Here is a 23,709-nt window from a genome sequence, read left to right on the forward strand (position 1 = left end):
TTATAATATGTAATTTATAACGACACAATATTAATCATTACATTATTAGGTATATCTCGTGATCTGGACCATTAAATGAAAATGTTATTGGCTCTAATTGAGTAGCCAGTTTTATATCAGGAAAAGGACAGTTATGTTTATAGTAAACAGTTTTAGGTGACTCATTACGTACGTTTTTAAACACGTGTAATGTTTTTTTTTTTTTGTATTCTTAAAGATGTTATTAATGTATCGCCAAATATTATCAAAATGTCATCTTTTAAATATCTAAAATAAAACAAAAAGATCAGCAAACCATCAAACAATCGAATGACATAATTAGAATATCTGCTTGGGTATCCAAATTTCTAATAAAATGTAAATAATAAAAATAAAAAAAAAATCGTTTAATTAATATTTCAATACTGTAAATTTTGCTAGAGTCAACAAATATGGGTAGATTCTGCCTAACACATATTTTCTTTTATATAAATATATTTATAAAATTTTATAAAATATTAAAAAAAAATGTTAAAACAAATAATTCACAACTGAATTATGCATGTAATGGTTTCGTTATTTTGACTGAAGAGAATTTGAATGGAATCGAATAAGAGTACTTATACGTTTTTAAACAAATACATAGACACTGCTGGAAACGGCGTCTCTATATATTTATTTGGATCGTTGTGTCGTTAGCGACAGTAATAAATATTCTTAAAAAGAAAAAAGCAACTTTTTATGAATAAATTATTCATATTACAAAGAAGCGTTCTTGACTTTTTATATAAGTTTACAAATTAAGATTGAGGTAATAGTTGTCAATGACAGAACTGTTGCATAATAGTAGTTCCGATGTTCGTGTATATCACCTTTAACTTGTATTTGGGTTTTTTATTGTATTAGTAAAAATTGGGTACACGATTTATTTATTACTTAACTTTATTTTTACACATAAAATTTAACAATACAAAATACAGTTAAAATAGACAAACTTACCCATTTTTTTAGCAATATTATTATTTATAACTAACTTTTGAATTTAATTATATAAAGGTTTTTAAATAAATATTTAGTATTAATAAAATATTTGTGTTTGTTCTCAAATAAAAAAAAACCAACTAAATATACGCATTATTTGAGACAATTCACTACTCATCTAATCTTGATGAAATTGAACTTCATGATATGCACCAATTTTCTAAGAAAAAATAATTAATAAAATCAGTACACCCATTCAGCACAAAAAAAAAAACAGTCGAATTGAGAAACTCCTCCTATTTTTGAAGTCGGTTAACAATCACTCCTGTTAAAGAAGACATTTCTTTTAACTGTACATAGACTCATTCTACACAATATGAAACAATTAAAGCAGCGTAGAGACATTCATTATGATTTCGTTGTCATTAGGAAACGATACGAAATATTTCCATAAATTATAGTAATTTGGCGAAGCGGTTATAATAATATACTTTGCATGGAATTTGTCATATCTTTGTTTTCGCAAGAGGAACTTAGTACACGGCAAGGTTTATGCAGTCACTTTCGCTCTCAGTGACTTAATAGAGAACGTACGAGGTAGACGTATAAGGGTCTCGAAAAGTGTCGAACCTCACGTGGTTCCAATATTTTTAATATGTATATTTTTTGATGTTTTTTTTTAAGTCATTCAATCTTGCTTGTAAAAGTTCTGCGGTGTTACCTGTGTTTTTTTTTTTTGTTATTAATGTATATTTTTCTCTTTATGGAAAATGGTGGCTAAAGCACAGTGGCTTTTAATTTTAGGAATATCCGCTCTACAATTTTCTGGTAAATTATAATTCTTTTAAACAAATTACTATTAGAAATATAATTTTTAATCTAATTTCTTTTGTAAACTGTTGAATTTGTTGTTCCGAATTATTTTAATGAAGTATAAATGAAGTAAAAAATATTTATATTAGATCAGACTACAAATTTTACTATTTTTAATTTGTTATCTTATAACAAACGTTTAACATAATTTAATTTTTATTTACTTTTTAATCATAGTATTAAACCTAAAATTAAGAAAAAAAATTTTTCAATAGCTCTAACTTTTAGAATAAAATAAAAATATGTATTTAATCTAAAAGGAAATGATGCGTAAAAACAAACAGTCCAGATGCGTTGCGCGCGCATTTCACACGATGCGCCTACTTCCGAGTAGGTTACGTTACAAAAGTTAGTCGGCCAACATTCGTTGCGTAATTGGATTTAGTCTTGCAGCTCATATTATAAGCGAATGAATACAGAATTATATTTTGAGCGTCTATCTGTTTCCCTTTCTTACATTTTATTTAATAATATCGAATGCTCAAAAATCAAAGGTCATCCCCAATTTTGGAGGTAAAACTTCTCTAGGTACGCTTGACTTGGGGAGTAAGCTGGTGAACGCGTGCCGAGACCGTTACGATCACTGTGATCGAGCGAGGCGAACAGAAGTTGAGAGGAAGATATAAGTTAGTGAAGATAGAAAGAGAGGGAGTTACGTTTCGTATATGCTAAAGAAGTTTTACTTCAGTCGAGTGGTCTAAAACACACTCGTCCTTATTTTTACACACATAGAAATCGGGAGTGTTTTTTATAACCATCATTTTGTTACACTTGATCGTGGTAAATATCGAGTTGACGGAATTTTATTGTATAAATTAGACTTTTATTGTATATAATCCCGTATGCAAATCAATGCCAAATTTAGCTTAGACTACGATCTAAACGTATAAACGTTCTCACTGACCCCTTAGTCATAACATTGTCTTGTAAAATCGAAAACATCGAAAAATTCACTTTCTAGAAAAATCTGAACTTATCTCTCAAAGTAAGGCGTTTAAAAAGTGAAGCAATGACTTTTGTAATATATTGCTGTTTACTTTTGCAATATGTTTATGTGTTTTAATACATCACAGACTAGCTTTCCGTTAGCAGTTTTACCCGCGCGAAATTCGTGATTTTGGCTATTCTATTTTCTCCCTATAGTTTATATCAATTAGGAATAACGTAGTATTATTCTCCTGCTGATTTTTTTTTAAATCAGACCTATAGTTACTGATTGTATCCATTACAAACAATCAAAACATCAAACCTTTCCTCCTAAGAATAATTTGTAATATATATTACAGATACGAATGTTATAACAACAAAATAAACTAAATTATAAGCTTCATACAAGGTCAATAACACAATGGTTAAGGGTTCGACCTTTATCGCGCGTTTTAAAAGAAGGCCAAGCGTTTGTAAAAAATGAGAGATTCAATTAAAGTACCTTACTTATAACTTATAATATATATTTAATATTATAACTATAAATATGTAAATTATAACATAATTATATTTAATTACGTTTTTTCCAACTATAAAAAAGTTGAGTTATCGTTTCGTTTGTAAAATAAATTTCAATAATTTTAGGATCCTTGAATTAATTAATTTAGTCGTATTTATCTCTACATGTTTTTTTTTTAATAAGTCCCTAAAAAGAACGATAAAAACGACTATTATAGAGAAATAAGTAAAATGAATGGGTGCATTTGATTCTTTGTTTATGAGTAATAAATTTTTGTGTGATTGCCTGTATCATACTATTTGCCTTCCTTGCCTATTTAGGCAACAGATTAAGTCGTATTCCGCAATATTGCTCTAAAGCTGACTGGAATTTAATTTTTTTTTTTGTGCTATTGACCGTTGATTTTGATCCACGCGTGCTTTCCACTGGGCGTAGATACCTACCAGTTTTCGATTTGCAAGGTCGTAAAGAAACCTTCGTAATAATGAAGCAATATATATAAATATGCATTTCTCACACGTCTTTAGCAATCCTTGCTGTTAGCATTAACATAATTTTTATCTAAATCTTAAATTATAATTTGTGTGCAATTTTTGTGAAATTTTTACTTCAATATATTCATATATCTCTTTAGTAACTTGGCAGTATTTCAATTTCAAGATAATGTTGAGCATTTCATAAAAGTTTTGTTGTAAATTTATATATTTTGAAATTACATTTACTATCCATAAGGAAAATAATACTTTCTAAGTTTAATTAAAATTATAATTGTATGGGTTACCAGATATGTATTATTTTTATGTATATGTATCAGAAAAATATGTTATATATATAGGTATAATAAGTATTGCACAAGTATTACGTTACTTATCTTAGGCTCAGATGAACGATAATTACTTCATTTTAAAACGAACGTAAAAATATACTCACATCCCTTGACTCCAATCCACTTTCACAAATTTGCGGTTAGCACTTATGCCTATTCGATACATTCAAATTGTTTACCATTTTTTTTGGTTCAATCTTTAATATAAATATAAATTTATATTTATTACTTAAACATACCTTATATCAGGCATAAATGTGTATATAAAGAATGAGTATAGTTTTCTAACTTAACGAGGTCTAATAACTAGCTTTTTGAGCTGCATCTTCCACATGGGGGTAAAGGCTGCACTTATATAAGAGAAGCGTTGAATTCTAATTCACCACGCATTCAGCCTGTAATATCCTACAACTGGGCATAGGCCTTTTTCTCCATCCAGGAGAAGAATTAGAGCTTAATCTACCACGCTGGTGCTGTGTGGCTACGGCACTAAAGAATTTAGCCACCCCCTCTCTTCCCGTGGGTGTCGTAAGAGGCGACTAAGGGATAACAAGGTTCCACAACCACCTTGGAACTTAAGAAGCCGACCGATGGCGGGATAACCATCCAACTGCTGGCTTTGAAATACACAGGCCGAAGACGGGCAGCAGCGTCTTCGGTGCGACAAAGCCAGTACTGCGGTCACCAACCCGCCTGCCCAGCGTGGTGACTATGGGCAAAACACATGAGTTCACGTTATTTTTGGCGTAAACTTGTGGAGGCCTATGTCCAGCAGTGGACTGTACAGGCTGTAATGATGATGACTACCACGCTGCTTCATCACGGGTTGGCATATATGTTCCCCACTATGAGTAAAGATCGCTATCAGGTATTTATGATAGCAACCGGTTTCGACGGCTGAATGTACTCTTCGAAAAGGAGACCCACAAGGACAGACATCCAAACCGGAAAGAAATATTTGTACAAAAATCAAATAACAATCCCGAGCGTGAATCGAGCCCGCAAACTGTCCATGTTTTAGGCGACTACTAGCACCACTACACCAGAGCCGTTATTAATGTAATTTACCACACTGGTCTACAATGGCTTGATGAAATATGTTGTGCCATTTTAAAACATTTATTGAAATTTTATTATTTATGAGCCATTTAATTTTATGTCTTACTAATCAGTTGGCCATGATAATTATATACGATAAAGCCATGACCACATATTATACAATAGACATGTTGTCTTGCATATGATAGTTATAAAAGGCACTCGCTGTCCTATTTAATTTTTGACACGTTTTATTTTGTAAATCTACAAAAAATGAATACTAATTACAAAATGACTCATCGCGAATCATTTCTAAGATTTTATAGATTTACGCAATATATATGCTGCAACGCCAAACATTTATAAATCAATCATAATTACTGATACTATTATTTCAAAAGAATATTGAACGCGTTTTACTGTATTCTTTTCATAAATTAATTCGTTGGATATACATATGAATGATATAATTTTATGTTGAAAACAGCTCTAGGCTATAGCCTGAATGGATGTAATTATTTCATAAAAATAAGGCAATGATGGACTGGTAAATAATTTGTTGTTTTTTTTCGGATACACGGATAAGATAACTATCTTATTATTCTATTATCTTATTATCTGTTTAATTATAAAGATGCCAAAAACTTTTTTTTATTTCTACTTTTCTCCTAACAAAAAAATAACAACGAAAAACGTACAATTGTTAGACATAAAAAGTACTATTCTCTTAAAACCCACATAGTATTCCACCTTGTGATGTTTCCAATTTTGTAATAAAAGTAGATTACTACCTTATTATTTATTACCTTCTCAAAAATATATCATTGGAAAAAATCCTTATATCATTTTTGGCTAAACAATTATCAATAAACAATTTATTGTCTTAGATTCCTTGACGCTAGATTTTGGCGGTTGGTTCAACCATTTAAAATTAGACTTTCCATTTATTCTTCTAAGCTGTAACTGGACTGTTTCTATAATAATAATAATAATAATATATTCTTTATTGTACACCAAAATATAAACAAACAGTAGTAATTACAAAATAAAAGATGTACAAAGGCGATCTTATCGCTGAAGAGCGATTTCTTCCATTTGTACTGTTCCATTTGGACTGTTTCTATGTAAATAATAGAAATATAGTGCAAGAAACTTTACAACTTACTTTACTAAAGTACTAACTTTAAAACGTGTAGAGTATGATGAGTGATGTAAAATCAAAATTAAAATCAAAAACAGCTTTATTCAAATAGCCCTAAAGAGCACCTTCGAATTGTCATTTTACAAATTAAAACTATAAAAATAAATAATTATTATAAGTCGAGTTATACGCTTTTTGTGATTTTAACATGGGCATTATCAGAAAAAAACTAACGGATTGTTTGGTCTACATCACGTTCTTCTGTTCTATCTGCCATAGTTACGGATTTTTTTTTCACAATGATATAACTGTTAAAAAATCGTGAGTTAAAATACAAACTAACTAGATATTTGTCAGTAATGAATCACTGGAAGTATTCAACGTTACTTTTCGTACTTTGTAATTTAAGTGCGATTGTATTAAACACATTTAATTTTCAGTACATTTTTGATGAATATTGATTTATATTATAGAATTATGCCCTTTTGAAACTAAAACTTTTGTAAACTGGTAAAATTCATGTAAATTATATGTATAGAAGAGTGATGACAAAAACATCAAAATGATTATATCTTTATTTTTTGTGTAAGGAATATTCCACTAGGATCATTATTCTAGAATTTACCTAAAGACAATTTATAAGGTGTAAAGTAATTTAACTGTATAAGTATATTTTATCACATAATTAACACTTAATAATTGTAAAAAAAGATACAACTCAAAAGTTAATTTCATACACTACGTTCAAAATTAAATATTTAGTAAAAAAAAAAACTTTAATATAGATTAGAAGAGAGTAATTTACTCTACAAAAGAAAATGCTCAAATTGAACGTTGCAATAATTAGTTCACGAACAAGAATTTTTGAAAACTTGATTTTGCTCCCTGTAAAATGATGATTTTTGACTTGTTTCACTTGTCACAGGAGGCACAGAAAATATTATAATATACTATTATAATTTAAGTCCATACTCTACAAATTTAGACCTGACGAGGTACACATATGTTACAGTATGATAAGATTGTTTTAACTTTTATTAATTTACAGTCAGTCATTCGCAAACCGTTAATCTACTATACTCCTTTGTTGCATAAAACATGGATTAGGTTACTTAATAATGACTCAGATGTACTAGTAATTTTCTTTAATGCTTGTAAATTTTATACTAGTTTATTATTTTGTCAGTTGCAAAAGACAGATTACACACTAAAAAGGTTTACAAGATAACATTAGTGTATTCACAACTTAAACTCAAACTAAGTCTCGAGAATGAAACAAACAATAAAGTTCATTGTTAAGTAATTTATGTTACTTTTATTACTAAATTGTGACTGTTTGGTATAAAAGTGAATCTATTCGTAAGTGAAAGTTTGGCGACCTGTCGCACTTAGAATGATAATCAATTTGCTATGATAACCAATAAAATATGATACCTCTTACAAGAGAGACTACACTTCCAGATAGATCTCACTGTGACGGATACGTGTGGGAAACCAGATACGCAATTACATAAACTTCTCATGTCACCGTTCTCGTCATTGTAACTCTTTTTAGATGGTATTGTTTTTTAGTAAAGTGTCTACAAACAATGTTTACTCCATGGATAGGTTTGACAGTTTGTTGATAACAAAAGTTACGTGGTTTTATATGTTTAACGCATGTTGAATGTATACATTTGATACTCTGTCCCAAGACAAACGTACGAGTAGCTAAACTTTAGGTCGCCAAATAGGCAAGTATTCTTCTGTTAGTATTTTGTGTGTAGGGTTATATTCTTCTGCTTTAGATAGCAACCGACTAATATACTTTTATGAACTACATATTATATTTATATATTTTTAAGAACCTTTAATACCGCAACCAAGCTCGAGACTAGAATCTTAAGCAGGGTTACCGCTAACTACGCCAACGGGCCAGTCGATAAAGTAGAAATTTAAATGTAGTTTAGCTTGTAGTGTAAAATAGTATTATGAGGAAGTATTATGATTAAATTCTTGTATAATCCAATATCTGTTATGTAAATGTAGAAGTGTATGTACCACATTACATCTGTAAATAATAACTTATAATTATTGTCTCGAGTATATCCACAAAGGTTTGTATACAATTTTTTTTTGTTTTGGCTAATAAATTTATTTCAGTAATACCTTTCGAAAATATTACTATTGATTATAAATTCAAAGAATTTTGAACTGTAAGTTCAAACCTGTAAGTTCAAAGTACCAACTTAACGTTACGCCTTGACTTAACTTCTTTTTTTTTGTATTCATAAAAAGAAACGTTTTTTCAAGTGACATTTAATACTAAAATTATTGAAAACGGGATTTTTACCATGTTTTTAAAACATGGTAAATACCCCGTTTTAAATACTTTAGTAATGAAAATAATCATGTTATTATAAGACGTGACACTAAAAAACTGATATAATAATTATGTGAGGAATATTGTTTCATAATATATTACGGCAATAAACTTATATTATTTACTAGCGACCCGCCCCTGCTTCGCACGATTGCAAAAACTATCTGTGTTCCTCTATTATATTATGCATGTATTACACATATAAACCTTCCTCTTCAATCACTCTATCTATTAAAAAAAAACCACATCAAAATCCGTTGCGTAGTTTTCAAGATTAAAGTATACACAGGGACAGAGAAAGCGACTTTGTTTTATACTATGTAAGTGATACATTAACAAAATCATACAAGTCTTTACTCTCATTAAAAAAAACTGGATTTGTTTAAAAAATTACATAATTAAAACTGTTACTACTATACTAAACTTAAAACTATTATATATATTTACGTATATAATAATATTATTATTATTTTTTGCACAAATTTGTAAATACTTAATCACACATCATCACATTTAGATAGATAACATCGCGTGTTTTTTTCAATATAATATTTAATATAATATGCAGCTTACATAAAGACCTTGTTGGGAAACACTGAGGCCAGTCTTAACGACTTGTAGATAGTAGACCGGAGTTTAATTAAAACTGGTTTGACCAATTATTATTAATATATTATATATCGCTTACGCTTCAGCCTGTAATATCTCACTGCTGGGCTTAGGCCTCTTTTCCCATGTAGGAGAAGGATCAGAACTTAATCTACCACGCTGCTCCAATGATAACAACCGGGGACGATGGCTTAACGCGCTCTCCGAGGCACGGTGGGGAGACCCACATAGACGGCAAAACCACCAAGACCACGGCAAACATCTGCATGGCCAATACAAATGTTTGTCATGTGCAGAGATCGAACCCCCAACCACCAGCGCAACAGCCACAAACCAGCGCTTGTTGTGGCAGCGCTTGTGTGTGTGTTGTCGTCTATTGTTCTTGTATAAATCATCCTTATGTTTTATCTGAAAATTCTGTTTAAAATGTCAAACGAATTATTAAGAATTAGTTGAGTCAAATTAAAATTAAAATAATTTATCGTATCTTAAAATATGAAAAATATGAGAAATCAAATAAAGCATTTTTTTAAATGAACGGTAAAATCAAACAATTTACTTATCTATGTTATATTACTTTTTTAACTATATAATGTATTGATTTATTATAGATTGTTTTTAGGCTGTATTATATAAAATCGAAAAATTATCGATAAATATCGAAAAATATCGATATTATATAAAATGGAGAAAAAATTTAAAATTATATTTACATATGTATCAAATGCAAGTGAAACTGTGTCTAACATCTAGGTTTATTATTATACTAACTGTGTGACCTAGCCTTATCTTGTACTGTACGAATTGGTTTCTCAAACTTGATGACGAAATTCATTTAAATAAACAGTAAAAATTTTCGCTTCAGGTTTAATTAAATATTGTTAAAGAAGGAAGAAGAAAATTGGTAGCTGGGTTTCTTTACATAAATACTATTTATATACTGCGAATTAAAATAATTTCAACGCAGATTTTATGTCACTTATATAGTTTTTTATTTTTATTTTATAACTGTACTTATTGCTTACTGCATTACTACTCCTTTCTGACAAACTAATAAAACATTATGTTTTTTTAAAACAAGCGTTTATACTACTTTTTATTTCAGGTAACAAACATCAAGATTTAATCTCAAGACACGTTTTATCAAAAACACAATACCACAAGTGAAATCCAAATTAACGAACATACGAATATATGTATAGTCATATCATTCATCATTACAGCCTATACAGTCCACTGCTGGACATAGGCCTCCACAAGTTTACGCCAAAAATAACGTGAACTCATGTGTTTTGCCCATAGTCACCACGCTGGGCAGGCGGGTTGGTGACCGCAGTACTGGCTTTGTCGCACCGAAGACGCTGCTGCCCGTCTTCGGCCTGTGTATTTCATAGCCAGCAGTTGGATGGTTATCCCGCCATCGGTCGGCTTCTTAAGTTCCAAGGTGGTTGTGGAACCTTGTTATCCCTTAGTCGCCTCTTACGACACCTACGGGAAGAGAGAGGGTGGCTAAATTCTTTAGTGCCGTAGCCACACAGCACTATAGTATAGTCATATCATTATAGTCATATCATTATTATAACAAAATTTATCATTTTTATTACAATATTCCGTAGAAACATATTTACATAATAACGTGTACACATTATCAAGGAAATCCGTTCAATTGTGCCAATTAAATACAAGTAATTAGGCTTTGTTGGAATGTGGTCACGAATAAAGCAATCCTCGCTTCAATTTTACGGTCTGACTCCTTAGATTTAAAACAATGCTATACATTTACCAAAATAACTTGTCAAGTTGAAGATGTTTAAACCATTTCATAAATCACATATACATAATTCTTTTGTCATAACGTCGTTTCCTAAGTTATACGTAACAAACTCTAACAGTATGAAGTAGTTTCAACATAAGAGAAACAAGAATAGTATTTATTTTAAAATTATGCAGTAGATGTAAAAACATTACTTAGTGTAGGTTTAAAAATATTACTTTTGAGTGTAGTGATTATTTTTCCAATGTCCCTGACAGGTAAAAGTTATGCAATGTGCATACAGCTTGTATCCATCAATTAAATGTTACAAACACACAGCGGGGTACATAATATTGAAAGAGGTCCACTAACGCAATATTTGAACAACCTTTAACTTTCATCCTACTGTGACTTTTTGAAAATATGATAACAAAGGCTTTTTATTGCTCAAAATTATTGTTTATTTTTTATGCTTATTAAATATACGTGATTCTTTCAGTTATCGGTTTGAATATTTCATATATACGATTCAGCCTGTAATATCCCACTACTGGGCATAGGCCTCTTTCCCCATGTTTGACTAGCCCGTTGGCGCAGTTTGTAGTGACCCTGCTTTCTGCTCCGAGGGTTGTGGGTTCGATTCCCACCCCGAGTCTGGGTGTAATATAAATATTTATTTATATATTTATATATGTATTATTTATAAGTATGTTTATCGAAAAAAAAGTATATATGTAGCTATATACCAGTCGGCTGTTACCTATAACACAAGCATTTAGTTGCTTACTTTAGGAACAGACGACCGTGTGTGTATTGTATAGATATTTATTTATTTATTTATTTATGTAGGAGAAGGATCGGAGCTTAATCCACCACGCTGCTCCAATGCGGGTTGGCAGATATATTCCTTACTATGAGTAACGATCGCTATCAGGTGTGCATGATAACAACCGGGACCGACGTCTTAACATGCTCTCCGAGGCACGGTGGGGAGACCCACAAGGACTGCACAAACACCCAGACCACGGTAAACACCTGTATGACCAATACAAATGTTTGTCATGTGCGGGGATCGAACCCGCAACCGCCAGCTCAACAGATACAATCCATGGCTGTAACCGTTGCGCCAACGAGCCATCATGTCATATATGGAATATGTCGTATTTTTTTTTCGTGTATTATTATCACAATATTTAAATGTGTTACGAAAAGTAACTTTTTAAAATAACGTATGTATGTAAGTATGTATGTCTGAATGTTTGTTAGGGTGGTATCTTGCAACTCAATTTTGAAGAATATATCTTTAGTCAATTGAGGTGAAATTATATTGTATACCTACATGTTTAGTTTGGATGACAATGCGTGTTTCCATCAATTTCAATCTAACATGGCATCCACATCCTAGATAGCAGAATAGTTATTTTTATGCATATGGATATCAAATGAAAAAGCTTGCTGAAAACAGCTCAAAACATGAAGTGACGTTACTCTAAATCCAATATGGCGGCATTTTAAAGCTGACTTGTTAATTTTCGATAGAGTAAATCGAAAAATAAAGTAACGTTACTCTAAATCCAATATAGCCGACCTGTATAGATGGAGGACTAAGTTTTTTATGCTTTCCTCCAGTATGGGTATCATATGAAAGTGCTGCTAAGAGTAAATAGAAAAATAAAGTGACGTTAAGTACTTTAAATGTATTATAGCTGACTTTAAAGATGACTGATTAAGTTATCTTATGTTTTCCTACATTACGAGTATCAATCATTTATACCATATAAATTGTGTAAAAGTTTTAAACGAAAAGTTTATTGAATTATTTTAAGCGCATTTAAAATAAAAGCTTGTTTTTTTTTTAAAGTTTTTTACTTTAATTTATTTAACTTTATTTTCATTTACTTATGATGCCGCTATAATTTTGAAATATGTCGAATATCTCTATTTCGGACAACAAGTTTCAATTAGAACACATATAGTATTTTTTTTCGAATTCACGATTTCTTGGTTTATTGCTTTGTTTGTTTTTTAACTGCTGCGGAACTATAATAATAGCTATAGCTTCTATCAGGAAGTATGTAAAAGTTTCGCACGCGTGAAGCCGCCGGCACAGCTAAAGGCTAAATTGAGTAAATAATTCCTGCCACTATTTTTGTAGCACACATTAAGCCTTATTCTTCTTTATCATAATTATTAACGTAATTTAGGTTTATGATAAAAGTATTTTAATTTCAGGATTGAAGTCCCAGGAAGATAATACATTAAAGAATGGCAAAGAAAAGAAGCCACAGTCAGTCAGGGATCTCTTCAAGACAGGGTCTTGTATTCCAGCACCATTCAGATGTCCACATCCAAACATGCAGTACTATCTTTACACTAGGTTTGTTTTTTAATATTTTGTATTGGTTAGCTTATACTTCGTTTTTATTTCTTCTAAGTTAAAATTTGTAAATATATATGATTCCATTCGCAAAATAATACAAAACAGGCCTATATTTTTGCAAATAATTGAAATTTACTGAATTAGTAAAATTTGTTTCAAATCAAAATAACTCTGTATACTTTGAAATGCAGAAGAGATTTTGAAATGCAGAGAGATTCATCAAAACATGCAAATCTTAACAAGTCATACCAATCTACTTTATTATTTCACGGAAAAATCACTTCAAAAGTCAATTTAAAGTAAATTAATTTACTGTATTACATTTTATTGTTATAAATACTAACTGCCATTCGTTAATTTATTATTCTATATTAATTAAATGGTACATTTAATAACGCCTAATGAACGACATACAGTAGAAACGTAGGCACGTCTTACGCCCACTATGGTGCTGGCGGAAACACGTGGCGGTTTTTAGTCAGTAAGTGTCTGACAACCCTCTGGTGCCTTGCGCCGGAGGGCGTCCATGAGGATTTTCCCCAAATAAAAGAGGCATGTCTTACGCGGTCCACATCTGTTAGCAAAAAATTATATTTTAGATTCCGTTGTGAAACTTGAAGCTACACAAAAATACATATACCAGTTAAACTTCGCAAGTCAATTTTGATTTTAATTATTAAAATAAAATAATATTGTTTCATTGCGTCATGAAAATATTTTATTATAAAAATACATTTATTCTACATTTTATAGCATTTTTTAATTTAACTGTATATTTTTGCTTTCAATGTTCATGACATATAATTTTAAAAACCGTAATATTAACACACTTCATGTCACACGTACAATGTATATAATGTACTAGCTGTGCCCCGCGGTTTCACACGCGTTAATTTGAAAAACAATAGCCTTATAGCCTTCTTCACATAAATGGGCTATCTAACACCGAAAGAATTTTTCGAATCAGACCAGTAGTTTCTGAGATTAGCGCGTTCTAACAAACAAACAGACAAAGTCTTCAGATTTATAATATTAGTATAGATTTAAACAAATTATACTTTAAGATATTAATAGAACTGTACAGATTTACGTTATAAAATATGTCCTGCAGAAACTGAAGACTGAATGTTAACACCATGGGTGTTTATTTGATATAATGTAATACTACTTTTCAGTAATTTGAATGAAACATTGATTGCTGTGATTATTTAAATAATTGTGTTTGCAGGCAAACAAAGAAAAACCGACTTCAATTGAATCGAAAAGTAATACAGCGTTGGTAGATGAAAAAATAGTCATGTAAATACGCATTATCAAAGAGTTACTACAAAACTTGTTATCAGATCTCGATAAAATTTAAATGTGACCACATGATAAACATCGGCTTTCGATTAAATTAAAAATCATCAAAATCGGTACACCCAGTAAAAAGTTATGCGGATTTTCGAGAGTTTCCATCGATTTCTCTGGGATCCTTTCATCAGATGTCTAGTTTCCTTATCATGGTACCAAACTAGGGATATCTCCTTTCCAACAAAAAAACAATTATCAAAATCGGTTCATAAACGATGGAGTGATCCCCAAACATACATAAAAAAAAATTATATATATATACGGTCAAATTGAGTAACCTCATCCTTTTTTTGAAGTCTGAAGCTGTTTAATATGTGCCAATACTTTTTACCTCACTACTTAGCGAAACAACAAATAAATTTTTCATTGTAAGTTTGGACAGTAAACTTAACTGTCTTCAATGATGTAATAAAAATTTATATTTTAGCATTTTAATTCATAAACAGTTAATTATTTATGCACGTGACCTCGACGAAACATTTACTTTATTCGAAGGTAAATTACTTTATACTTTATTTTATTTCCAGAACAACGCAAGAGAAAGGAGAGTTAATAGACACACTCGATAACAAATCATTAACGCGTTCAAAATTTAATCCAAAACATCCAACTAAGATAGTTGTGCATGGATTTGGAGGAGGAAGGAATGTGTCTCCCAGTACCGACATGAGAAATGCTTACTTCAAACGAGGCAACTACAATATTATCATTGTGGATTACGGGACACTCGTGAAAGAGCCTTGTCTCAGTCAGGTTGTTATTCTTACTCTTAAGCACTCTTAAATAATTGATTGAATTTAAATTAGGGAATGAAATATTTTTTGCAATTATTTCACACTTAGAATCGGATGCTCTATTAACAAATTGCATAAGCATATATATGTATATAAAATTCTCGTGTCACAATATTAGTTAAAATACTCCTCCAAAACGGCTGGTCCGATTTTTATGAAATTTTGTGTGCATATCAGGTAGACTAGAAGATCAGCCAACATCTATTTTTCATGCCCCTAAGTTATAAGGAAGGCGGGGTTAAGCGGGTTAAAATCTTTTATATTAATATTTTATAATAATCTTTTATATTCACATGTATAATCTATTATTTATATAATTTAATGTCATATATATTAGTATATAATATTTAGTTTTATTACTTTAGAAAAACAGTGCACTGTTAAACTATGTCAATTGTTTTTGCTGCACTGATTATCACATAATTTGTATATATTTTTTCTTCTGTAAATAAATAAATATGGCAAAACAACGTTTGCGGAGACAGCTAGTATATGTACATATACGTGCAAAAATATGTATATATATGCATGTATGTATATATACGTTCAATTTATCAAGCTACAGATTTTTTGTTATTTTATACATAAAAATTGTTTCTATTACAAAGTTTGTTTTGCGGGCTGTCGCGGGTTCGGTTGAGCGGGTGCTCATGAAATACATTTGTCTAGGACTCTAGACCGTACAAATGTTTGTTGTAGTCTGGGCGTATCAGCTTGTGTTTTTTCAGGCTCCGATACAGAAGTAAGTAATTTATTTGATGATGCCGAAAATGAATAAATTTTGAAATTTTAAGTTTGAGTATACATACAATATGCCATTGTATACATTATGCCATTGCTACTTTCACTCCCAACAATAGATTCAGACTGTTTTCTTCAGGAAACAAAATATAATTATAAATAAAAATATCTACTTTCTGTTTTTTAAGAAATAGGACCATTAATATACATCTCAGTTTAAAAAAAACACATGCTTAGATAAATAATTTTCAGAGAATCAGCTTTTGTGCTAACATTGTGGACAAGGCTTATTTGCTTATCGGTTTGTGCAATATCTTCCATTCCGTGTCACAATATTATTTAAGTTAAATATTTATGAAAATCGGTCGGGAAAGTTCGAAAAATTTCAAAATCTTTAGGATATTTTTATTGTTTCAGATAGAATGGGCCCCTCGATTTGCAAGCATGTGTATAACTCAGCTGGTGGAATATATACAATACCACCCAGTTAAATCAGTTCCGCCAGAAAAGATACATACAATTGGTTACAGTGTCGGTGCACACATTCTTGGTCTTGTAGCTAACCATTTAACTGAAGGGAAGCTTGGAAGGATCACTGGTACATTTAATTTATTATTATAAACAGGCTAGTTTTATTCTACTAGAGTGGTAAACAAGCGTACGGCCCAGCAAAATGTAATCGGTTGCTGTAGCCTAGGGACGCCTGTAACACCAGGAGCATTACAGATTAGCACAGCTCGTGGCTAAGATCTAGATTAGGTAAAACCGAATTTCGGGACCGTAGGGAGATGGGGGAGGGGAGGGTGGGGAACACTACCCCTGGTACCACTATCACACCTCGGAACCCCATGGTTATGGAGATATCGATGGTTAAAGTTTTGAGGTTAGAAGAAGAATTGGTCATTCGTTAGTTAAGTGGCCTCCAATTTATGGGGTGAAATGGGGGTGGGAGGGTAAAGGGTGGTGGGGAGGGTGGGTTTTTTAGCCCCCCGTAGTGTGCGTTTCGCGTAAACCCCGTGGTTTCGAAGATATCGTGTTTGAAGTTTTGGGGTTAACTTTACGTGATTCAGAGATATTACAATACCTTAGAGCTCCGTGTCTGACTCCACCTTAACTCCGGTGCAGCGGGAAGTGCACTCATATGCTCCATTCACCAACTTTCACATTTTATTTTCGAACAAATTTACGTAAAAACGATCTCGATTGCAAGATCAACAAACGATACGAACTGACGCTTAACGACTGACAAATCGACATTTTTAAACAAAATAACGCGTCAGACATAATATTCTAATAAAATTAGTAACATTGCGTGCTAGAATATAGGTTTAGAAATTCGAAAAATACCCAAAACCGAATCGCAGCACCCCACTGTCCACGTGGTCTTGGTCTGTCCTACCCCTAGAGTGTTTTTTTTGTGCCGCGGAGGCGCGGAGGGAGGGCAGCCCTCGCCCGCCGTGCGAAAGCGCGCGAACGAATGCGACATGGACGGAACGGAACGGAGCATGAGTGAGCGTGCTTTCGCACGCAAGGGCGGAAGGGCTGCACTTCCCGCAGCGCCGGAGCCAAGCGTTCCCTCTAACTTTCGAAATTCTTCTTTTAACCTCAAAACTTTAACCATGGATATCTCCATAACCATGGGGTTCCGAGGTGTGACAGTGGTACCAGGGGTAGCGTTCCCCACCCTCTCCCCCCCATCCCCCCACGGTCCCGAAATTCGGTTTTACCTAATCTAAAGCTTTACCCAGCTCGTTACCGACTCAAACTTCAACCCTCCCAAGGAGCTCTGGCTACCTTACTCACCACAGGAATACAACACAAGAGCAGAGAGAGAGTTTCATTTGGTGGTGTAAGGTTGGGGTACTTTACCAGACAGGTCTGCTTTAGATTTCAATGTTGATAACTGTAACTTTCGTACAGTAAAGGTATTTTGTAAATAAAAATTATCATTTTTAGGTCTCGATCCAACAATATTCTTCTATATGGGCAATAACAGATCACGTGATCTTGATTACACTGACGCTCTTTTTGTGGACATACTTCACACTGGTGCAGGCATACTTGGCCAGTGGGGTCCCAACGGCCACGCTGATTTTTACGTAAACGGTGGTTCCAGCCAGCCCGGATGCGCGCATGATACAATTTTCCGTAAGGCACCTCATTATTACAGACAGAATCTTTACAGATTACAGATTTAAATTTTTATTTTATTATTTTTTGCAATATGTGGGTAATAATAGTAAGTTAATAATCTTTTATAGTTGTTACGTATACAGCGCCATCTCTGTGTATAGATTAAAACTATATTGCTTTCACACGCCTTCTTTATAGCCCGGGTCGTTGGAAAATTTAAGTAGTCGTAGAATAGGTTGTAATTTACTATATTTACGATAGATGTCACTGTTGCATGATCTTATAATAAACTCGTCCAACTTTATTTTTTAAACCTTGTTAATCAATGAATGGCTACTAAACTACAAAAAGTGTAGCTTTTGGAACGGGACATTATTATTATCTATGATCATCTAACATAATATCACGCTTTTTAAGATGCATTATGCTACTCAGCAATGACTGCTGATTAGTTATTCTGAGATTATTAATAATCTCAGAATTTGTATAAAAGAAGTAAAAATATTTCGCAAATAAATTTATCATTTTATCGTTATATTCAAATACATTTATTCATTTAAGCAGTTACTTTGTTAATCTAGAAATGTATAAAATTGAGTGTAAATGTTTATCAGAAAAATGTATAGGGTAGACTGGGTACGGTTGTGCCAGGGTACGGTAGTGACAGTCGTTATAACCGCGAAACTATACGGAATACGGGGAAGAGTGTAAGACAAAAAAGAAGCGCGATGCATGTCTACACATGTTGCCCAGTATTGCGTTAGCCAGTGCCCAACGTAAAAAAAAGCAGGAGGCCGCATTGCTTTTCAGCAGCCAAAAGTAAGTTTTTTTGTTCAGATTCTTTTATTATTTACTTTTATTGGTATACATATATACTATAGCAAATATTTTTTTGTTATCAATTGAATATTAGTAGTTAACTACCAATGATTACTTTTTACGTAGATAATTTAGGTTACTCATGGTTTTTTATTGTTTTCAGAAGTATGCGTTGGGTACGGTTGTGACAAATGTAGTGGGTACGGTTGTGACATATATTTTTTTATGTTTTTGCTTTTAGATGCTCAGAAAACGCTTGCTAAAGACCAAAAGAGCACGGATTGATATTTGTAGGATGCTTATGATGAAGCAAAACGTGGGACTTCTATACGGAGAGCTGCAGAAATGCATAATATTAATCGCATGTCGTTGTTACGATATATTCGTTAACGTGATGAAGTCGGTGCGAATCACGATGTGAACAGTATCAGCATGGGATATGCAGGTCATAATAAAGTATTTTCTAAGGAGTAAGAAGAGCTATTATGAATATATATCACACGTTGCGCGTAAATAAATATATTTTGGCCTTATTAAAAAAGAGGTACGAAAACTGGCCTTTGAACTGACAAATAAATACAACATAAATCGACCTGCTACTTGGGATGAGAATGAGATGGCTGTTATTATAATACCGTTAAATAGTTTAATAGTTTTATAGTTACCGGTAATTTAAATTTAGTTAACACTTTGACTGATTTTATGATTTTAAAGAAGATGGTGATAATAACATCAGATGTTGCAGTGCCTTATTAATTATAAGAGTAGACTTAATTTAATTTGATTTATAACTATAAAACTTTATATAGAAGAAAAGTACTTTGTGTTATGTTAAACATTTCTAAGAATAAAAGCCATTATAAACCAATTCTGTGAATATTTATGTCTCTCACTACTGACCCCAACCACTGTCACAACCGTCCTTGGGGTGTGGTCGGTTGTGACACTTTTCTTTTTTTTTCAAATTTGATGCTATAACTAATACAACGTATTTTGAGACAAAATGTCAGTATTTTTATGTGGACATATATACAAGCTACGATTTAAGTAATTTTTGTCTCAACTAACTAGTAAATTAACAAAATTATTGGCGGTCAAACCTCAATTGTCACAACCGTACCCAGTCTCCCCTAATCATATTTTTTTTGAAATTTCAGAAACTCTATCGTGCGATCACACCAAAGTAACACCATACTTCATTGAATCAATCAACAGTCCCGTAGGTTTCTGGGCTGGCCCCTGTCCAAACCTCTTCTCGTATCTTATCGGCTGGTGCGAGCCCAAGGACACGGAGTACGTGTTGATGGGAGAGCATGTCACGCCTAAGTAAATATTTTATACCAGTTCTAATCACACTAATCAATCTTTAATGTTTACCAATTTTATCAGACCTCTACCCACGCTGACTAATGTCAATTATAGCTTTATTCACTTTCTTGTAACTTCACCTGCGTTGATACTGTGGCAACCATTCCGGTACTATAAATTCCGGTAAATAGTCTAAAAAGCAAGATGGCGCACACGCACCCTTAGCAGATTCATAAAAAAAATGTTTTTATAATAATTGTAATGTAATACTATGTTCTCTATCTATTGTGCCAAAACTGGTATATTCTACTCAATTTCAAAAGTGTGAACGATACGCGATAGTTATACGACATAATTTACAAAACACAAATTTTTACAGGGCAAGAGGTGTTTACTACGTCACTACAAATGCTCATCCTCCCTACGCAAGAGGCTTCCCCGGAAAATCCCGAAGGGTCAGATCTGTGACTCCATATAGTTGAAATATGCTAATATGATACAGGATTTTTTTGTAGCGCTAATAAGAGATTATGTTTCCTACCTCATATGTGGTGTAGTAGTTTTAGAATAGCGCAGATTTTAAGCTTACTTTTGAGTTTTAGAATGTCGGTCAGCGCTTCAAAAATTCAAGGTCAATAATTTATTTCTTTAACTTCTCCAATAACATTGATGAAAATAAATTTAAATTTTTTGACGAGGTATTTACTTCTTAGTAATAAGTAACTCAAGATTAAGAACGACTCAAAAAATTTGTTGAAATCAATATTTCTTTTCCTTGTCAGTCCTTCTATACTAATTACTACGCCTAACATTTAAACTAATTAAGCAGGTGCAAATATGCTTTACATCTATGATAATTTTACTCAAATAAATGCTTATGCTTGCCTTTTTAATGACCATATATTAAGTTGGGGCAGAAATTTAATAGAATTATTTTGGTATACTTAAGTGTGATTAACTGTTTTAAATGTTTTGGTTTGTAATTATAATTATAATGTTTGTTATAATTGTAATGCACCTCCTGCATTACCAGATTTTTTTAAAAAAGAAACTAATGTTAACTTCAACTACTCATTATTATTGTTGAACTATAATTTTTCTATTAGAAATATCTTTAAGCCGTTTCATACGAATGCCTCTGGGATCTTGAGTGTGAGTCTTACAATTAGTCTTAACTGCCATTTTATTTTTAAGTACCTACCTTCTATTTTTAAGTAGCTCGTTTCTCTTATTCATTGTACATACTATATTGGTATTTTGTGATTTATTTATTAAATTATATCAAATCAATTTATTTACGTTGTTTGTTTATTTATTTTTTTCTGACTTAATAATGATGAAGCGGAGCGAGATAAAATATTCAAAGGAACTAAATATGTCATAATATCTTTTTTTACAAACAAAAGATTTTTTTATTTAAGCTATAACAACTTTTAAAAAATTGACATAAGCTACAAGATTTTTTAACTAATATCTGAAGTCAGAAATAATACTTCCTGTGACTTAATTTATTTGCAATAAATTGATTTATTAATATATTTTTTTTTGGAAATTTATTTACTCGGGAATAAATTAAACAACTAGTTAAATTTTCAAACATATATTAGGGAAGATAATATCATCATTTTATTAGGATTTATTTACAAAATGGAATAAAACACTAACACTTTGAGATAACAATTCAAACTTAAATAAACTAAATAACGCATAGAAAACATTATGAGTGCAGTAAACTATAGTAGTAAATAACATTCAACACACAGTACTACAACGGTATATTTTAATCGAATACAGGCTGTAGATAATTGAAAACAAACTTGTTGCACAAGTTAATAATTTTAAATGACGGATAAAAAATAAGTATAACAATAAAAATAATTTTCTGACGTTATATGCACAAAAAAGCAAAGCACAGCATTTTGTCTATGTTTTCATCTCTCTCTCTCTCTCTCTCTTTTCTCCTAAACTTTTTCTCATTTTATACAAATTATGGTATTTTTGTTGTAAAGATTGTTATTTTAGGTGTAATTTCACTGCTTTATCTATATGTTCAATATAATTCCACATCTGTACCGTCGAAATAGCGAATCGGCAATGAATTGTTACCAAATATGTACGTACATATTACTTTTCTTCTTGTTTGTTGACAATTTATAGATTGAGTTCAGTTTCCCTTAAAATACAATATATTAGCCTTTTGAAAGACGAAGGGAAAATAAAAGACATGTATTACATTTAGAGTAAATTTTTTCAGAACTTACTGACTAACTCATCCTTGACAAAACTAATAAAAATAATTGTATTAATTTAAAGGGGTGTTTTAGCATTTTACTATCAGACGCTTTTTTTTCAAATTTTTATCATATTTTATTCATTAAAAAATTTAATTACATTAAAAAATAATTTTAATGTAAAACATTTTATAGTAATGGCGTCGTATAGTTAAAGTTATAGTTATAATTTCATTTAAACTAAATGAATATTTACTCAAAATTATTTTCTCAAAACAGCAAGGTAATAAAAATATTGAGTTATATAGAAAACAAAACCAGTAATTTAGCGTTAAATACTCAATTGTACTTTTTTATATCAAAACATAGGAAGCATTCGTACGGCTCGCCACGGTAAGCGGTCACCGTAGCCTTTGAAGACCTACCAAGAGTTGCAGACCCTAGTGCCGCTGTCTACACAACACGTCTCCAAGAGCTCTGACTACCCTATTCACCATAGAAACATAACACTACTAAAGAGCAGGGTTATTTGAATTTTATCTTCTGTAAGACCCAGGTACTTCCCAAGTCCAGATAAACCTACTGCGTCCGATATCTATGTAACAATCAAAAGCTCAATTTAATTTTTTATTTATTAATTTTATAAGTATATATACATAGTATATTTTTTATTGTAACTATTATGTTAGCTATTAATTATTACCTAACTTATTTCCTTATTGTATTTTACATTATTAAAATGATATAGGCCAGTTTGAAACTTAACATTGCCTTTGACAATGTGTCAATAAAGTTTAACTTTTACTACACTTCGTAATTCTTAATTATAACTATAAGTAATGATCTAAATTTATGAGAATCTAACTTTATAAATAAGTACATTTTATATATATTTATACATAAGTGATAAATACACAGCATGTCGTAATCTAAGAAAGATG

General features: G+C 31.6%; 1 protein-coding gene across 1 annotated transcript; it reads left to right on the top strand.

Annotated features, from left to right (window-relative positions):
* Positions 1–1,573: 1,573 nt before the first annotated feature.
* On the top strand, positions 1,574–21,831 carry LOC123655967 (phospholipase A1 member A-like). Its single transcript, XM_045591701.1, has 7 exons — positions 1,574–1,788; positions 13,242–13,386; positions 15,270–15,495; positions 16,695–16,875; positions 18,234–18,425; positions 20,387–20,555; positions 20,917–21,831. Exons 1-7 carry the CDS (start codon positions 1,731–1,733, stop codon positions 21,017–21,019), a joined length of 1,074 nt encoding a protein of 357 aa, XP_045447657.1. The 5' UTR covers positions 1,574–1,730; the 3' UTR covers positions 21,020–21,831.
* Positions 21,832–23,709: the final 1,878 nt, after the last annotated feature.

Source organism: Melitaea cinxia, chromosome 8 (assembly GCF_905220565.1).
Source record: "Melitaea cinxia chromosome 8, ilMelCinx1.1, whole genome shotgun sequence".
Lineage (NCBI taxonomy): Eukaryota > Metazoa > Arthropoda > Insecta > Lepidoptera > Nymphalidae > Melitaea > Melitaea cinxia.

What these genes read in the sequence shown, in the direction of transcription:
- LOC123655967 (XM_045591701.1), top strand. Translation starts at nt 1,731, where the DNA reads ATGGTGGCTAAAGCACAGTGGCTTTTAATTTTAGGAATATCCGCTCTA. An exon ending in ATCCGCTCTACAATTTTCTG is followed by an intron (nt 1,789 to 13,241) that starts GTAAATTATAAT and finishes TTTTAATTTCAG; the next exon opens with GATTGAAGTCCCAGGAAGAT. An exon ending in GGAGAGCATGTCACGCCTAA is followed by an intron (nt 20,556 to 20,916) that starts GTAAATATTTTA and finishes AAATTTTTACAG; the next exon opens with GGCAAGAGGTGTTTACTACG.